Source organism: Eriocheir sinensis, chromosome 21, assembly GCF_024679095.1.
Source record: "Eriocheir sinensis breed Jianghai 21 chromosome 21, ASM2467909v1, whole genome shotgun sequence".
NCBI classification, from domain to species: domain Eukaryota; kingdom Metazoa; phylum Arthropoda; class Malacostraca; order Decapoda; family Varunidae; genus Eriocheir; species Eriocheir sinensis.
Window position 1 is genome coordinate 15,667,858 of NC_066529.1, and position 15,000 is coordinate 15,682,857.

Sequence of the window (15,000 nt, forward strand, 5' to 3'; positions counted from 1 at the left end):
AGGAAAAGATATTTAAAGTTTCAAACTACTCAATGGTTTTACGAATGTGGACAAATCAAAGTTGTTCATGATAGATGACACGTTCCGAACGAAAAATAATTGCACAAAAAAATTCAGAACACCAAATTTTTCTTCAGCAACGTTGTAGCGTGAGAATGTAATAAACTCCCACCTTCAGTGGTCCAGTGCAACACGATTGATTAATTAAAAAAACAAACTCGATCGACACTTTCTTCAACTTGATATTCACTAAAGGAGAAATGTGTATATTGGTGTTATTTGATTAATATAATATTGTTTAGGCTTGATGACAGATCACCTAGTCTGGACCATAGGGTCTGTGTTGTCTGAATATTTATACAAAGCTATGTAAAAAGTAAGGACAAAGTTAATATCACCCAAACACACACACACACACACACACACACACACACACACACACACACACACACACACACACACACACACACACACACACACACACACACACACACACACACACACACACACACACACACACACACACACACACACACACACACACAACACACAGAGAATGTTTGCTTGACACCATACACACGGCACTAAACACACCTTGACAGACCTTTTGAGAGAGCTTGACGCACCTCTTGGCTTCTTGGGCTCTTGGCTGTGTTCTGTCTGTCACCCGCGGCTCTAATAAATTAACCAAAACATACCTCTTGGCTCGTAAGGGGAGAGGAAAGTGCATCATTTATTCCATTTTTTACCTTCCCTGTGCGTGCGTGTTAGTGTTTACGTGTGTGTGTGTGTGTGTGTGTGTGTGTGTGTGTGTGTGTGTGTGTGTGTGTCTGTGGGGTATTAACCTAGTTGTATGGGGTATTAACCTAGTTGTATTTACCTAGTTGTGATATACAATAAGCTAGCTGCACTCTTAGGGTCCCTTCTCCAAATCTCATTATATTATATTTAACTTTACATTCGTGAGTAGTTTTGATTTGAACTGTCTCCTTTTCGAATACATTTCCAGGTGTCAATGTATCTTTGAGGGAATCTGTGTCTTGATATCTTTCAAGATCCTTTTTTCCCTGAATTTCTTTCCGTGACCCCTTGCCCCATACAAACAGGGCATCTTTGTTGATCGTTTCAATTTCAATCATCACCCCGTACACTGCAATCAGATCTCTTCTTTCTCTTCCCTCCTCCAAGGTTGGCAAACCAACTCTTTTCAATCTCTCATCGTATGTCATGTTTCTCAGGCCTGGCATCATTTTTTTGTAACTGCTATCTGGATCCTTTCTATTTTCTTATTATTTTTGTTTCATTGAGGAGACCACACCATCGCTTCGTATTCTATTCTTAGTCAAATTACCGACATGATTAGCTTCATCATCTCATCTTTATCCATGGAACGAAATGTCACCCTAACGACGGTTTGGAGCTTACGTAGACAAGTTGTTTTGGAATGAGAGACAAACATTTTTCCACATGTGCTTTCTTAATATGATCGCTCTGTTCCAAAGCCTCAGATTGGTCTCCTGGTTCCTTTCCCCAATTTCCGAACTTTACATTCTCAACGTTAAATTCCTCAGCCCACACTCTTGGTTCCGACTATAAAGTATTCAATGTCCTTTCGCTGCCTCCGCGGTCCACTTCCTCTGCCAGTCTTCTCATTACTTTTGTATCATCCGCAAACAGTCTAGTGTGGCTTTTTACCCCCTTCAACCATGTCATTTGTCTGTGTGTGTGTGTGGGGGGGGGGGGGGTAGGTGGGTGTGCGCGTGTGAGTGTGTGTGCGCACTGGTAAAAAAAAATAATAAATAAGGCAAACGCAGTAATAGTGAAAAAAAGCTCTATTTTATTTTGTGACGCAGCAAAGAACAGGTGGTCGTTATTTATCCATTTCTTTTTTTCTACCGTGATGTAACTTTGTCTCGTCCCAGTTTCTGCCTTCCTCTGTCGCTGTAAACGGCTGTCTGTTCAGTGTGACATTTTGCCTCTCCGTCTATCTGACTTATTTTAGGTGTCTGTCTGTCCGTCTATCTATCTCTGCCCCCGGTTGTCTGGATAGATAGATAGATAGATATATAGATAAAGATAGAGATAAAGATAGACAAGTCGATAGTTATAAAAAGATACAGACAAAAAATAACGTAAATACCGGTCGATAAAAATTTGCCAATAATTAAAAATGTAAAGAAAAATGCAAATGAACAAATAAAAGTGTTGCATGTACTCACTTAGCTGGGCGTTGGGAGGGGAAAGGTGTTTGTGTGTGTGTGTGGGGGGGGGGGGGGGGAGGGGTTACACAACACGTCCACACCCGCTGAGAGTCAACATGTGTCTGTACGTTTGTCTGTCTGTAATGTACGGCAGTAGAAACAAAATTATCAAGATGAATGTCGGTGATGATAATAATAACAAGACCAACAAGAATGATATACGGAACCATCTCTCTCTCTCTCTCTCTCTCTCTCTCTCTCTCTCTCTCTCTCTCTCTCTCTCTCTCTCTCTCTCTCTCTCTCTCTCTCTCTCTCTCTCTCTCTCTCTCGTGTGTGTGTGTGTGTGTGTGTGTGTGTGTGTGTGTGTGTGTGTGTCGATCAGGTGATGGATGGGACAGGTGTACCTAACAGCCAACATGAACGTTTCGAATTTTCATGAATACACGTACTTTGACTGATTGTTTATTGATGAAGGTGTCTTACATTCTCTCTCTCTCTCTCTCTCTCTCTCTCTCTCTCTCTCTCTCTCTCTCTCTCTCTCTCTCTCTCTCTCTCTCTCTCTCTCCCCTTCCCTCTCATTCTCCCTCTGTAATCCCCTCATTTCTTTTCCCTTCCTTATTTTTTCTTCCCTCCCTCCATCTCTATTCGTTATATATATATATATATATATATATATATATATATATATATATATATATATATATATATATATATATATATATATATATATATATATATATATATATATATATTTTTTTTTTTGATTTGGGTACTTCTAGTGGCCTGTGTGTGTGTGTGTGTGTGTGTGTGTGTGTGTGTGTGTGTGTGTGTGTGTGTGTGTGTGTGTGTGTGTGTGTGTGTGATTTTCAACCCCATCCCTCTCCCACACACATCAACTTACCCCCAACACACACACACACACACACACAATCCCTACAAACCTCCCTTTATTATAAGAAACGAATTAGGTAGTGAGGAAGGAGTGTGGACCCTATTAACTACCTGTTCAGCAGCCCAGAAACACACGGCCTAACTGTGCCCTAACACCCCTTACTGCCCTACTTTCTCCCCTAGACACACGGGTGTTCGGCCTGCAGACAGACGTGTGGGCCGCCCCTAGCAGCGAGGTGTTTCTCCGCTACACACTGCCTGGTGAACGCCCCCCGCCCGCCTCTCTCACCATCTGCTACCGGTATCGCCTACGTCAGTATCGGGACGGCGTGTACTTCTTCTCCTACGCCACAGCCGACCACATGGACAACGCTATCCTTTTGTGTGAGTCTCTTTTGGCCCCGCTTCCCTCGTCTGCAGATGGGAGGGTCGGTGTGGGTTGGTTGGTTCATAGTTTTATCATAGTGCGCCCTGGAATGACTTTTGTATCTCCGTTTTCTCTTTTTATTTTTCTCTCTTCGTGTTTGCTTCAGTTTATCTTAATGGTTTGAGTTGAGGGGGAGGGGGGAGGTAGTGTTGGTGGCTGTGTTAGTAAAGTTACAAATGCTACTACTACTACTCTACTACTACTACTACTACTACTACTACTACTACTACTACTACCACTACCACCCTTACTACTACTACTACTACTACTACTACGACTACTACTACTCTACTACTACTACTACTATTATTATTATTATTATTATTATTATTATTATTATTACTACTACTACTACTACTACTACTACTACTACTACTATACCTGTCTCTGCTGGTACTCCTATTTCTACGTTCTAGGACAATAAATAAAAAAAAAACATGTGGCTGCTAATAAATGACCAAAATAATGTCGGTGATAATAGTAATAATAATAATGACATCGATAATAATAATACGAAGGAGAATAATTGGAATGATGTGCGTGTGTGTGTGTGTGTGTGTGTGTGTGTGCAGACCAGCGGGAGGCCAGCATGAACCTTTACTACAACGACGTGGAGGCCTCGGTGGGCATGCGGCTGCGGGTGCCCGACACGCTGGACACCTGGCACCACCACTGCCACCTCATCGCCTTCCCCAAGTACAGGTGAGCAGCTAGCGGGGAGAGGAGGGGAAGGGGGGGGGGTTGTTTTTTCAATTATCTCTCTTTCGTGTTTTTTTTCTTTCTTTCCCTTTTCTTTTGTTCGTCTATCTAATTCATACTACTACTACTACTACTACTACTACTACTACTACTACTTCCACTACTACTACTACTACTATTACTACTACTACCACTACTACTACTACTACTACTACTACTACAACTACTACTGTTACTGCTACTACTACTACTACCACCAAAACAGCCACCACCTTTGCCACAAAGACTCCCGACCTTCAGATGACTGGGCCTCCTGCAGCCTCCTCCCTCACCCTCAGACTCTACGTGGACGGTTCGCTGGCGGGGTCCGGGGTCATGGTGGGGGATGGGGCGCCGCTCCCCCTCAACGGCACCATCTACATAGGCCAAGAACAGGACGCGCTCGCTGGGGGCCTCGACGCTATGCAGTCCACTAGCGCACACATCGCCCAGGTTCTGCCTCTTCTCTCTCGATCCCTCCCTCACTCCGAACGGCCCCATTTATCTTTCCTTTGTATCATTCATTCGTGTGCTCCTTCAGTTTTTGTTTCCGTGGTTATCTACTGCTATTTCTCGATGTTGTTCACTGTTGTTTTATTAACTTTCAAACGTATGTTCCTTTTCTTTTGCCTTCCTTCTCTCATCCTTTATTGCTTTCGTAAGGTTTTGATTCTCTTGTAATCCTTGTCCCTCCCGTAATAATCCTTTTGTGTGAGTACTCAAAGGATCAGCAGACTCATTTTTCTGACGTGTCGCCTTTTTACTCGTGATGCTTTGCAAGGGACTGGCTGGGTGCAATACCAGTATCCCGCCGTAGGATGCACGACCACTACAATGTTCCAGGGCGTGTGTTCAGTGGGGCGAGAGGTGTCTGTTTAGCGGGGTGAGTGGTGTGTGTTTAGTGGGGTGAGTGATGTGTGTTTAGCGGGGTGAGTGGTGTGTGTTTAGCAGGGGCAGGTGACGTGTGTGTTTGAGGGTGAGTGGTGTGTGTTTGGCGGAGCGAGTGGTGTGTGTTTAGCGGGGTGAGTGGTGTGTGTTTGGCGGTGCGAGTGGTGTGTGTTTATGGGGTGAGTGGTGTGTGTTTGGCAGGGCAGTGGTGTGTGTTTAGCAGGGGTGAGTGGTGTGTGTTTGGCAGGCAGTGGTGTGTGTTTAGCGGGGTGAGTGGTGTGTGTTTAGCGGGGTGAGTGGTGTGTGTTTAGCGGGGTGAGTGGTGTGTGTTTAGCGGGGTGAGTGGTGTGTGTTTAGCGGGGTGAGTGGTGTGTGTTTGGCGGGGTGAGTGGTGTGTGTTTAGCGGGGTGAGTGGTGTGTGTTTTGCGGGGTGAGTGGTGTGTGTTTGTTTGGGAGTGGTGTGTGTTTGGCAGGGTGAGTGGTGTGTGTTTAGCAGGGGTGAGTGGTGTGTGTGTGTTTCGGGGGGAGTTTGGTGTGTTTAGCGGGGTGAGTGGTGTGTGTTTAGCGGGGTGAGTGGTGTGTGTTTGGCGGGGTGAGTGGTGTGTGTTTGGCGGGGTGAATGGTGTGTGTTTAGCGGGGCGAATGGTGTGTGTTTAGCGGGATGAGTGGTGTGTGTTTAGCGGGGTGAGTTGTGTGTGTTTATGGGGTGAGTGGTGTGTGTGTGTTTTGCGGGGTGAGTGGTGTGTGTTTGGCGGGGCGAGTGGTGTGTGTTTAGCGGGGTGAGTGGTGTGTGTTTGGCGGGGCGAGTGGTGTGTTTAGCGGAGTGAGTGGTGTGTGTTTAGCGGGGTGAGTGGTGTGTGTTTATGGGCAGTGGTGTGTGTTTAGCGGGTGAGTGGTGTGTGTTTAGCGTGGTGAGTGGTGTGTGTGTTTAGCGGGATGAGTGGTGTGTGTTTAGCGGGGTGAGTTGTGTGTGTTTGGCGGGGCGAATGGTGTGTGTTTAGCGGGGTGAGTGGTGTGTGTTTAGCGGGGTGAGTGGTGTGTGTTTAGCGGGGTGAGTGGTGTGTGTTTGGCGGGGTGAGTGGTGTGTGTTTAGCGGGGTGAGTGGTGTGTGTTTGGCGGAGCGAGTGGTGTGTGTTTAGCGGGGTGAGTGGTGTGTGTTTAGCGGGGTGAGTGGTGTGTGTGTTTAGCGGGGTGAGTGGTGTGTGTTTGGCGGGGTGAGTGGTGTGTGTTTGGCGGAGCGAGTAGTGTGTGTTTAGCGGGGTGAGTGGTGTGTGTTTGGCGGGGCGAATGGTGTGTGTTTAGCGGGGTGAGTGGTGTGTGCTTGGCGGGGCGAGTGGTATCCTCTCATTACGCGTTTCTTCCTCCCGAAGGTGAACGTGTGGGACTCCCTGCTCGGGGAGGACGTGATCGCCGCCATTGCCTCTTGCACCGCCGATCCTCACGGGAACATTTTTTCCACGGACGTGCAGAACATCGAGGTGGTGAATGCCTCCGAGGAAACGAGGTCGGTGGCCACATTGTGCCGCCGGGAGGTGGGCTTCGTCATCGTGCCGGAGAAGTGGTCACTGAGCCGCTCCCTCCACTTCTGCCACACCGCCAACTCCGAGATGTTTGTGCCCGAGAGTGACGAGCTCAACGAGCGGCTGTTCAACGCGACACGAGGCTTCCTGGATAAGTGTAGCGGCAAGAGTTATCGCCTGCTGCGGATCGGGGCGACGGACGCTGCAGCTGACGGCGATTGGAGGAAGTTTTCCAACGACGCCGCCCTCACATACACGGCGTGGGCTGCCGGCGAGCCCAACGACGGCGACAAGTCTGACTGCATGGTGATGCGCAAGTCCCAGAGCGGCTGGGGCGACGTGGATTGCAAGGACGAGTACTGCTTCCCGTGTCTCAGCGACGTGGACAAGTTCCTGCAGATCCGCGGCCTCTGCTTCAAGAAGGAGCATCACACACGCTTCCTGCTGGACGGCTACGTCAACGGAGCGCCATATTTCCGCGGCTACTATGGCCACGCAGTGTTCCTGAACGAGTCTGGTGCGTGGGTGTTGCGGAACGTGCTGGACGGCACCACCCTGGCGGCCATGGTAGCGCGCCGCACCCTCACCGCCGACTACCCGCTTGGGCGCCGCGAGTGGAAGGTGCTGAATCCCTTCTGCCAAAACCTGGCGGGGGACGTCGTCGAAATGAGTCTGTCCTCGTGCGCCACAACAGACTTCATGTGTGCTGACGGCTCCTGCGTCCCGCAGGGCGTCCGCTGCAACCTGCTAGATGACTGTGCTGACGGCAGCGACGAGGAGCGCTGCGACCTGCTGGAGCTAAGCTATGGCTACCACAGCTACCGTCCGCCGCCGGGCGTCACCACCCAAGACCCGCTGCTCGTAGCGCCCAAAGTCAGTATCGTCAGGTTCTCCCAGGTGGATGACCTCAACCTGTCCTTCATGATGGAGCTGGAGGTGGTGCTCAGCTGGACGGACAGGAACCTCAAGTTTAAGAACCTGAAAAGGAACACCGAGAATAAGTTGTCGGCGGAGGAGACGCAGCTGGTGTGGCGGCCCGAGACGGAGTTCCTGAACGTGAACGGCGGCCAGCAGCAGAAACTGAAGCAGACGGTGTTTGTGGAGCAGACGGGGAAGCCGGAGCCGCCGCTCTTCAACGACGTTATGATGGGTGAGGCAGCTATTCCCCCCCCCTCACACACACACACACAATCACCCTTTCCTTAACGGGGAGCCGATACCTTCACCCTTCCTTCTTTATCTTCCCTCACTTCGTCACCCTTCCACATGCAGGCGCAAACACCGTGACGGTTTAGGTGACTTTACCCTCATCGTCCACGACCCACACACACACACACACACACACACACACACAAACAAACAAACAAAACCCTTTCTTTCATGAGGAGCTTCCGAAACTCATTATCGCTCCTCTCATAGACTCGATACCCCCCTCGTCACCACTCTCACAAGCAGGACAAACAGAGGATTTCTACCTTCGTACACCCCAAGCATCGCCTTCATTCCTTCCTGGGGCGCTGCCAAAACCAATCACCGCTCGACCCCAACCCCCCCTCCTCCTCACCTTCCAACCCTTTCCCGAGCACGAGCAAGGAAGGCCACTGGAACCTCCACATCACTCCAGAGCGTCACCATGAAACGGGCTGATTACACGTCCCTGTCCTCGCCCTGTTCTCCCTCGCACTCCCTCCCTCTCTCCTGCACTGGCTGGATGGCGGGTGACGGGCAGGCACTTCCCACGCGCCTAATAGGATGATGCACCAGCCACTCACTCAGGTCACACGTAAAGGGAGTGAAGAATAAGAAAAAAAAAGGGTGCGGGAAATGTTATGGGAAAGGTAACGTGACCCAAGAGCGAAATTAAATGAAAAATTGAGGTGGGAGAGATAGATATGCGACGTTGTGCTGAGGTGAGCTGAGATACGAACAAAGTGGGAAAGCTATATGCAATAACAGTAAGGTTATCCAAAAGTGAAACGAAAACTGAGGTGGGAGAGTTAGAGTGTTGAGCTGAGATGAGATGAGGATTGAAGAGATGAGCTGAGAAAAGGCAAAATGAGTTGAGTGTTGGGATGTCTAAATCAGGTGAGTAAGGCGAATTCCTGACAGGTTGAGCCGAGGTGAGATGAGGGGAAGTGAGCTTGTTGGGTAAGGTGGAACAAGGTGAGCTCGGTTGAGGTGCGGCGTACTCTCAAAAAGTTTGGTGAAAAGTAGAAGAGAAATGATAGAAAAGTTACGTTGCGTTCTTCATGGAGGTAGTCTTAGCAACGGCCTCCCTTTGCGGTTTCTTTCATTTATAAACTGTAGCTACTCTCCGGTGTTTCTCTCCTCGTTCTCAAGACGCTTATACTGTGCAGCGTGTTGCGTGCTTCGAGGCCTTCCTTTGTGGGTTCTTTCTCGTCTAATCTGATGTTGCTGTTCCTCAGTGCTTCTCTCCTCGGTCACAAGACTCGTAAATACCATGTAGTGTTGCAAGATACAGAGAGGGGGCCAGGTGCTTCACGCGGGCGGGATGCTGAGTCATAATGTGTCTACTTTCGCGTGACGTCAGCAGGGAGACGGACAGTGGGTCTGATTAAGGAAGTGCGGGCAGTCATTCAAGAGCTGCCTACCTTTACGTGTCCCGAACTGCTCCCTCTACTCTCTTCAATTCCTTTCATGTAGTGATATACGTTTTCTTTCTCTTCCTCCCCTCTCCGAAATTTGCTGACGTTATTCAATCAGCGCTGACTTGAAATTATGAGGCTACCTGGGCCCGTATTCACAGATGGTTTCGGCTCCAAGGGACAAAAAGATTAATCGCGTTCTCATGAGTTTTCTTCACGCTCATGTTACAGAAGCCTCGTCTCACTACCACCCGGGTCATAAAACTACCCAATTCCCATGAAAATGTGCTCACAACAACCTCTACGATAACCTCGGTGGGTGTGTAAGCCCCGAAACGTTTGAAAAAGTGGGCCCTGGTTTACCTCTGCGAAAGGCCTGGCAAATATGGGTGTGTAAACCTGGACTGCCTATCTGTACCTTGGCGTCTGTCGTTTTCCTCCTCCAGACACGGTGTTCTCGGCGGGGGCGGGAAGGCTGGTGCAGAGAACCCTTTACTCCGCCAGTTTCTCTTGCAACTACCGCCTCTTCCTCTACCCCTTCGATACCCAGACGTGCTCCGTGCTCCTCCGGTTCTCCTCCGCCACCTCCTCCGTCGTGAAATTCGAGGTAAGGGGCGATAACAAGGTAAAACGTGCCATGAGTTATAGAGATGATTGGATACCAGGTGCAAGGGATTCCGATACGGCAGGTTTTATTTCTTTTTGCTCTCTCTCTCTCTCTCTCTCTCTCTCTCTCTCTCTCTCTCTCTCTCTCTCTCTCTCTCTCTCTCTCTCTCTCTCTCTCTCTCTCTCCAGGCTCTTGAAATCGGAACAAAAAATAGACAGACAGACAGATAGATAGGCTAGCCGAAAGAAAGACAGACGTACAGACAGATTAATAGCCAAACCGACAGAAAGACAGACAGACAGAGACAGACAGACAGGCAGACGATGAGAGGGATGTGTCGGTCCCTCCATTTCTATAATCTATCTTTTCTCGTCTTCTTTCTCCTCTCTCATCGCTCTCACTTTCATTTTCTCTTCCTCGGCGTCTCAGGTGTTTGGGGTATGCATTCCAACTGCTTCGCCTCTTATAATATCAATAACAATAATTTAAGACAGGTATCATCAAATGCTTTGGGTTCTTGTTACGACTATTTTTTTTAAGGCCAGAGAGGAGCTAGGTCAGGTTACCATGAGTGTTTCTCCCGTTCATACTGTGCGCGGAAACCTTGCAAAACTACTGCCAGGGTTATGAAATTAGCAACAGAAACTCCGACAACTCCGCGAGAGCATTTTTAAATAGATGTATTAAGACTCCGAAGTTTATTAATATGGACCTTAAACATTACGAGGCCTTAGCACAGATATCTGACAAGGCTTTGGCGTAGGAGTTTTGGGCATTTCCAAGAGTAGTTTAATGACCCTGGTGATAGTCTGACCCTTCTCCTGTACCGAGAACCTAAAAGAACATTCGTTAGAAATGTAGGCACTGAGGCTCCGATGAGTTTAATGGTATGGACCAACGTGCCTTGCAGAACGCCAGCGTGGAGTACCAGGGGCTGAACCATCTGGCCAAGTACACGGTGGGCGAGCTGACCGTCACCGTGGAGAGCAGACCCTTGGCTAACGACAGGCTGCAGGTACGTACTTTCCCCCCTTCCCACCCCCCTCCCCTCTCTCTCTCTCTCTCTCTCTCTCTCTCTCTCTCTCTCTCTCTCTCTCTCTCTCTCTCTCTCTCGAAACACTTGGCGTTAAACTCAAAAGTGTTCAATGCGTCAAGGACCTTAGTGTTAAAATCGAGTCAAACCTCAAATTCTCACAGCAATACATCGACGCAGGAGAAAAAGCGAACAGAATGCTGGGCTTCATAAAATGAAACTTTTTACTAAAAATAAAGAAATAATATTTCCACTTTACAATAGTTTAGTCAGACCCCACTTGGAATATGCGGTACAGTTTTGGTCTCCCCACCATGCAAAGAACATTGCTAAATTAGGTGTTCAACGTCGAGCAACAAAAAATGATCCCTGCCTTGCGCAAGAAACCTTACGACGAGAGGTTATCCACCCTTAACATGTTCTCTCTTGAGAAACGTCACCTCCGAGGAAAACTGATCGAATGTTTTAAAATGCTTTTGGCTTTACAAATAAGGACAAATTAATTGTTTATAATCGATGACGCTTAGCGAACGAGAAATAATGGCACAAATCTGAAATGTAAACAAGTAAATTCAGACTGCACCAAATATTTCTTCACCAACGTTGTAGTGCGAGAATGGAATAAGCTCCCACCTTCAGTGGTCCAGTGCAAAACGACTGAGTTCTTTAGAAACAAGCTCGACCGACACTTTCTCTGACAACATTTACTGAAGTAGAAATGCAAAGTTTTGGAACCATTGATTAATATAAATTCACTTAGATTTAAGGACAGACCACCTAGTCTGGACTCTGGACCAAAGGGTCTGTGTGGTCTGAATGTCTATGTAAATCTATCTAAATATCTCTGTTTTTTTTTTTTGTGTGTGTGTGTATTTTGCCTCCTCCTCCTCTTGAGTGTGTGCGCGCGTGCGTGTGTTGCAGGCCACCTTTGAGCTGCAGCGGCGTTATTCCCTCCTCGTGCTCACCATCTTCCTGCCGACCTTCCTCATCCTCTGCATCGGCTACACGACGCTCTTCGTCAGGCTGCAGCTCCTTCAGGTACGTCTGGCGGTGGCGGTGGTGTTGGTGGTGGCGCTGGTGTTGGTGGTGGTGGTGGCGGTGGTGGTTGGTACTCTCGTTTTCCTCCAGGCTCTTTTCTTTATCCCATTTTCTACGTTCAAGTGATTTTTTCTCTACTTTATCTCTCATCATATATTCTCCTCTCTATTCTCTCCTCCATTTTCATTGCCAATATTCTTTTTTTTCTTGCTACTTTTCCTCGTTTTCTTTTTTGGATTATTTACTTTTCTCCAATTTTCTTCGTCTATGTGATCTTTCTGCTCCCTATCCTCCAATTTTTTTTCGTTTTTTCGTTCTCTCTCTTCTCATTATCGTTGCTCTTTTCTTCTATTTGGTTTCTGCTTCTTGCCTTCGTTTTCTTTCTAGACGTTTCATTTTTCCAATTTTCTTTGTTCTAATGCTCATACTTGCTTCGTTCTACTCTCATTATTTTAACGTATTTCCACTTTAATTTCTGTATTGTTCCTGCTTCTTGCCTTCGTTTATTTACATTAGACATTATATATTTTTTTCCATTTTTCGTCATTCTAGTGATCTTTCTATTTTTCTACCTTTTTTCTCTGTTATTAATGATTTATCTTCCTAATACTTTTTTATTCAGTTTCCTTCTTATTTTTTTTTTATTTTCTCGTCTTACTCTCGTTCTAGTGATCTTTCTATTTTTCTACCTTCTTTCTCTGTTTTTAATAATTTCTCTTCCATATACTTCTTTCTGTTTTTCTACCTTCTTTCTCTGTTTTTAATAATTTCTCTTCCTTATACTTCTTTCTATTTTTCTACCTTCTTTCTCTGTTTTTAATAATTTCTCTTCCATATACTTCTTTCTATTTTTCTACCTTCTTTCTCTGTTTTTAATAATTTCTCTTCCATATACTTCTTTCTATTTTTCTATCTTCTTCCTCTGTTTTTAATAATTTCTCTTCCTTATACTTCTTTCTATTTTTCTACCTTCTTTCTCTGTTTTTAATAATTTCTCTTCCTTATACTTCTTTCTATTTTCTACCTTCTTTCTCTGTTTTTAATAATTTCTCTTCCATATACTTCTTTCTATTTTTCTACCTTCTTTCTCTGTTTTTAATAATTTCTCTTCCATATACTTCTTTCTATTTTTCTACCTTCTTTCTCTGTTTTTAATAATTTCTCTTCCTTATACTTCTTTCTATTTTTCTACCTTCTTTCTCTGTTTTTAATAATTTCTCTTCCTTATACTTCTTTCTATTTTTCTACCTTCTTTCTCTGTTTTTAATAATTTCTCTTCCTTATACTTTCTTTCATTTAATTTCCTTCTTATTACTCCGAGTTTTCTTCCTACTGATTCCTTTTTTTTCTTCTCGCCTTCCTCCTCTTTACCCTGGTCTTCTTTTTCAGCAAATTGTGTTTACAAGGTCTGGATTTCGGGCGTTGAGGTGACATTCGATTACGTCCACCTTCCTCCACCCCCCTCTCTCTTTCTCTCTCTTACTTCCCCTCCACTACATGTCCTCTTTCTGCCCGCCCTCCCTCCTTCCTTCCTGCACGCCATTCCTCTTTCCTCCCTCCCTCCTTCTCTTTACAATTTCCACATACTTTCTTCCCTTCCTTTTTCTTCACATGCCTGCTCTTATCTTCCCTTGTCACTCCTCCTTTTTGTTCTACACGTCTGTTTTAGCTTCATATATTTCCTCTTCTCCATTCTGTCTAATATATATATTTATCTGTGGTAGTTAGTCAGTCCGTCACTCTCTCAATGTCTATCACTTTTTTAATGTTTGCCCGTTATCTGTCTGTCTCTCTGCCTCTCTGTCTGTCTGTCTGTTTATCGGTCTGTCTGTTTTTCATTCACTAATTCATAACTTTTACCTTTCCTACACATAAAAACCCATATTTTTTTTCATCACATTCAACTCATTTATCCTGTCTCACCCTCGCTTTACCTCTTACATGCCCCCCTCTCCACACACACATCTGTCTCCCCTATATTTCTCCTCTCAACACATCTGTACTTCTCCAGAATACAAACACCCGTACCGCCCCTCCTTCCCTAATTTAATTCCACAAACACCTGCCTTCCACCTTCAAGCTTACACCCTTACACCTGACTTCCCCCTTTCACCCTCATCCCCACATACCTGCCTCCCCTCTTTGACCCCCCCTCACACCTGCCCTCCCCCCTTACACCTGCCTTCGCCCGACAGGTGCGCGCCATCATGACCCTGACGACCCTGCTGGTGCTGTACACGCTCTTCAACCAGGTGTCCGCGGAGCTGCCTGACACGGCCTACATCAAGATGGTGGACATGTGGTTCTTCTTCTGCATCTCCGTCATCTTCTCCATCATCGTCGTGCACCTCCTCACCGAATGCCTCCCTCAAGACTCCACCCCCAGCCACCTTCAGAAGGCCCCCAAACAGCGCACGTCGCCCCCCTCCTCTGCCCACCAAGTGAAGGGTTTCCAATACCCTATGACGGCTGAGATTAAAGTGCGGCCCGTTGGGAGTGCTTTCTCGGAGCAGATGAAGAAGGAGGAGGAGGAGCAGTCGGTATTATCCAGGTAAGTTCCGTTCAGGTGTGTAGAGAGTGAAGAATAGGTACATGTGAGGGCAGTTTCGTGTGAGCTTAGTCTATTTTTTTCTTTATTTATTTTGCAGCTTAATTTTTCTCACACTATGAATGTGAAAAGAAAAACTCATGAGAACCGAACTAATATCAATCTTCTTTGTGGACTTTATAAATATCACCTTTGCATTTCATCATCGGAGCCTTGCAATCTCAATAAGCTTTTCATAATTCATCATCATCCTCACTCTCACCATCATCACTATCATCATCATTATTATCATCTTCACCCATTACTGCAGGACAACATACTCATTTTTCATTTCCATTATCTTAATCTTGAAGTCTTAAGCTTTTTCCATTTATCATCATCATCATCATCGTCTTCAGCCATTATTGGAAAACAACAACTCATTTCTCATTTCCATCATCTGAACCTCGCAATTTTAAGCTTCTTCACAATTCATCATCATCATCATCATCATCATCATCTTC

General features: G+C 46.3%; 1 protein-coding gene across 1 annotated transcript in view; it reads left to right on the forward strand.

Moving 5' to 3' along the window:
- Window positions 1–15,000, forward strand: part of LOC127001449 (uncharacterized) — an 87,602-nt gene that overhangs the window by 71,019 nt on the left and 1,583 nt on the right. The window contains exons 11-18 of the mRNA XM_050865976.1: window positions 3,276–3,476; window positions 4,092–4,221; window positions 4,557–4,710; window positions 6,516–7,815; window positions 9,718–9,878; window positions 10,789–10,893; window positions 11,833–11,949; window positions 14,145–14,500. Of these exons, the coding sequence (XP_050721933.1) occupies window positions 3,276–3,476; window positions 4,092–4,221; window positions 4,557–4,710; window positions 6,516–7,815; window positions 9,718–9,878; window positions 10,789–10,893; window positions 11,833–11,949; window positions 14,145–14,500 (2,524 nt within the window). The remainder of the gene's footprint in view (window positions 1–3,275; window positions 3,477–4,091; window positions 4,222–4,556; window positions 4,711–6,515; window positions 7,816–9,717; window positions 9,879–10,788; window positions 10,894–11,832; window positions 11,950–14,144; window positions 14,501–15,000) is intronic.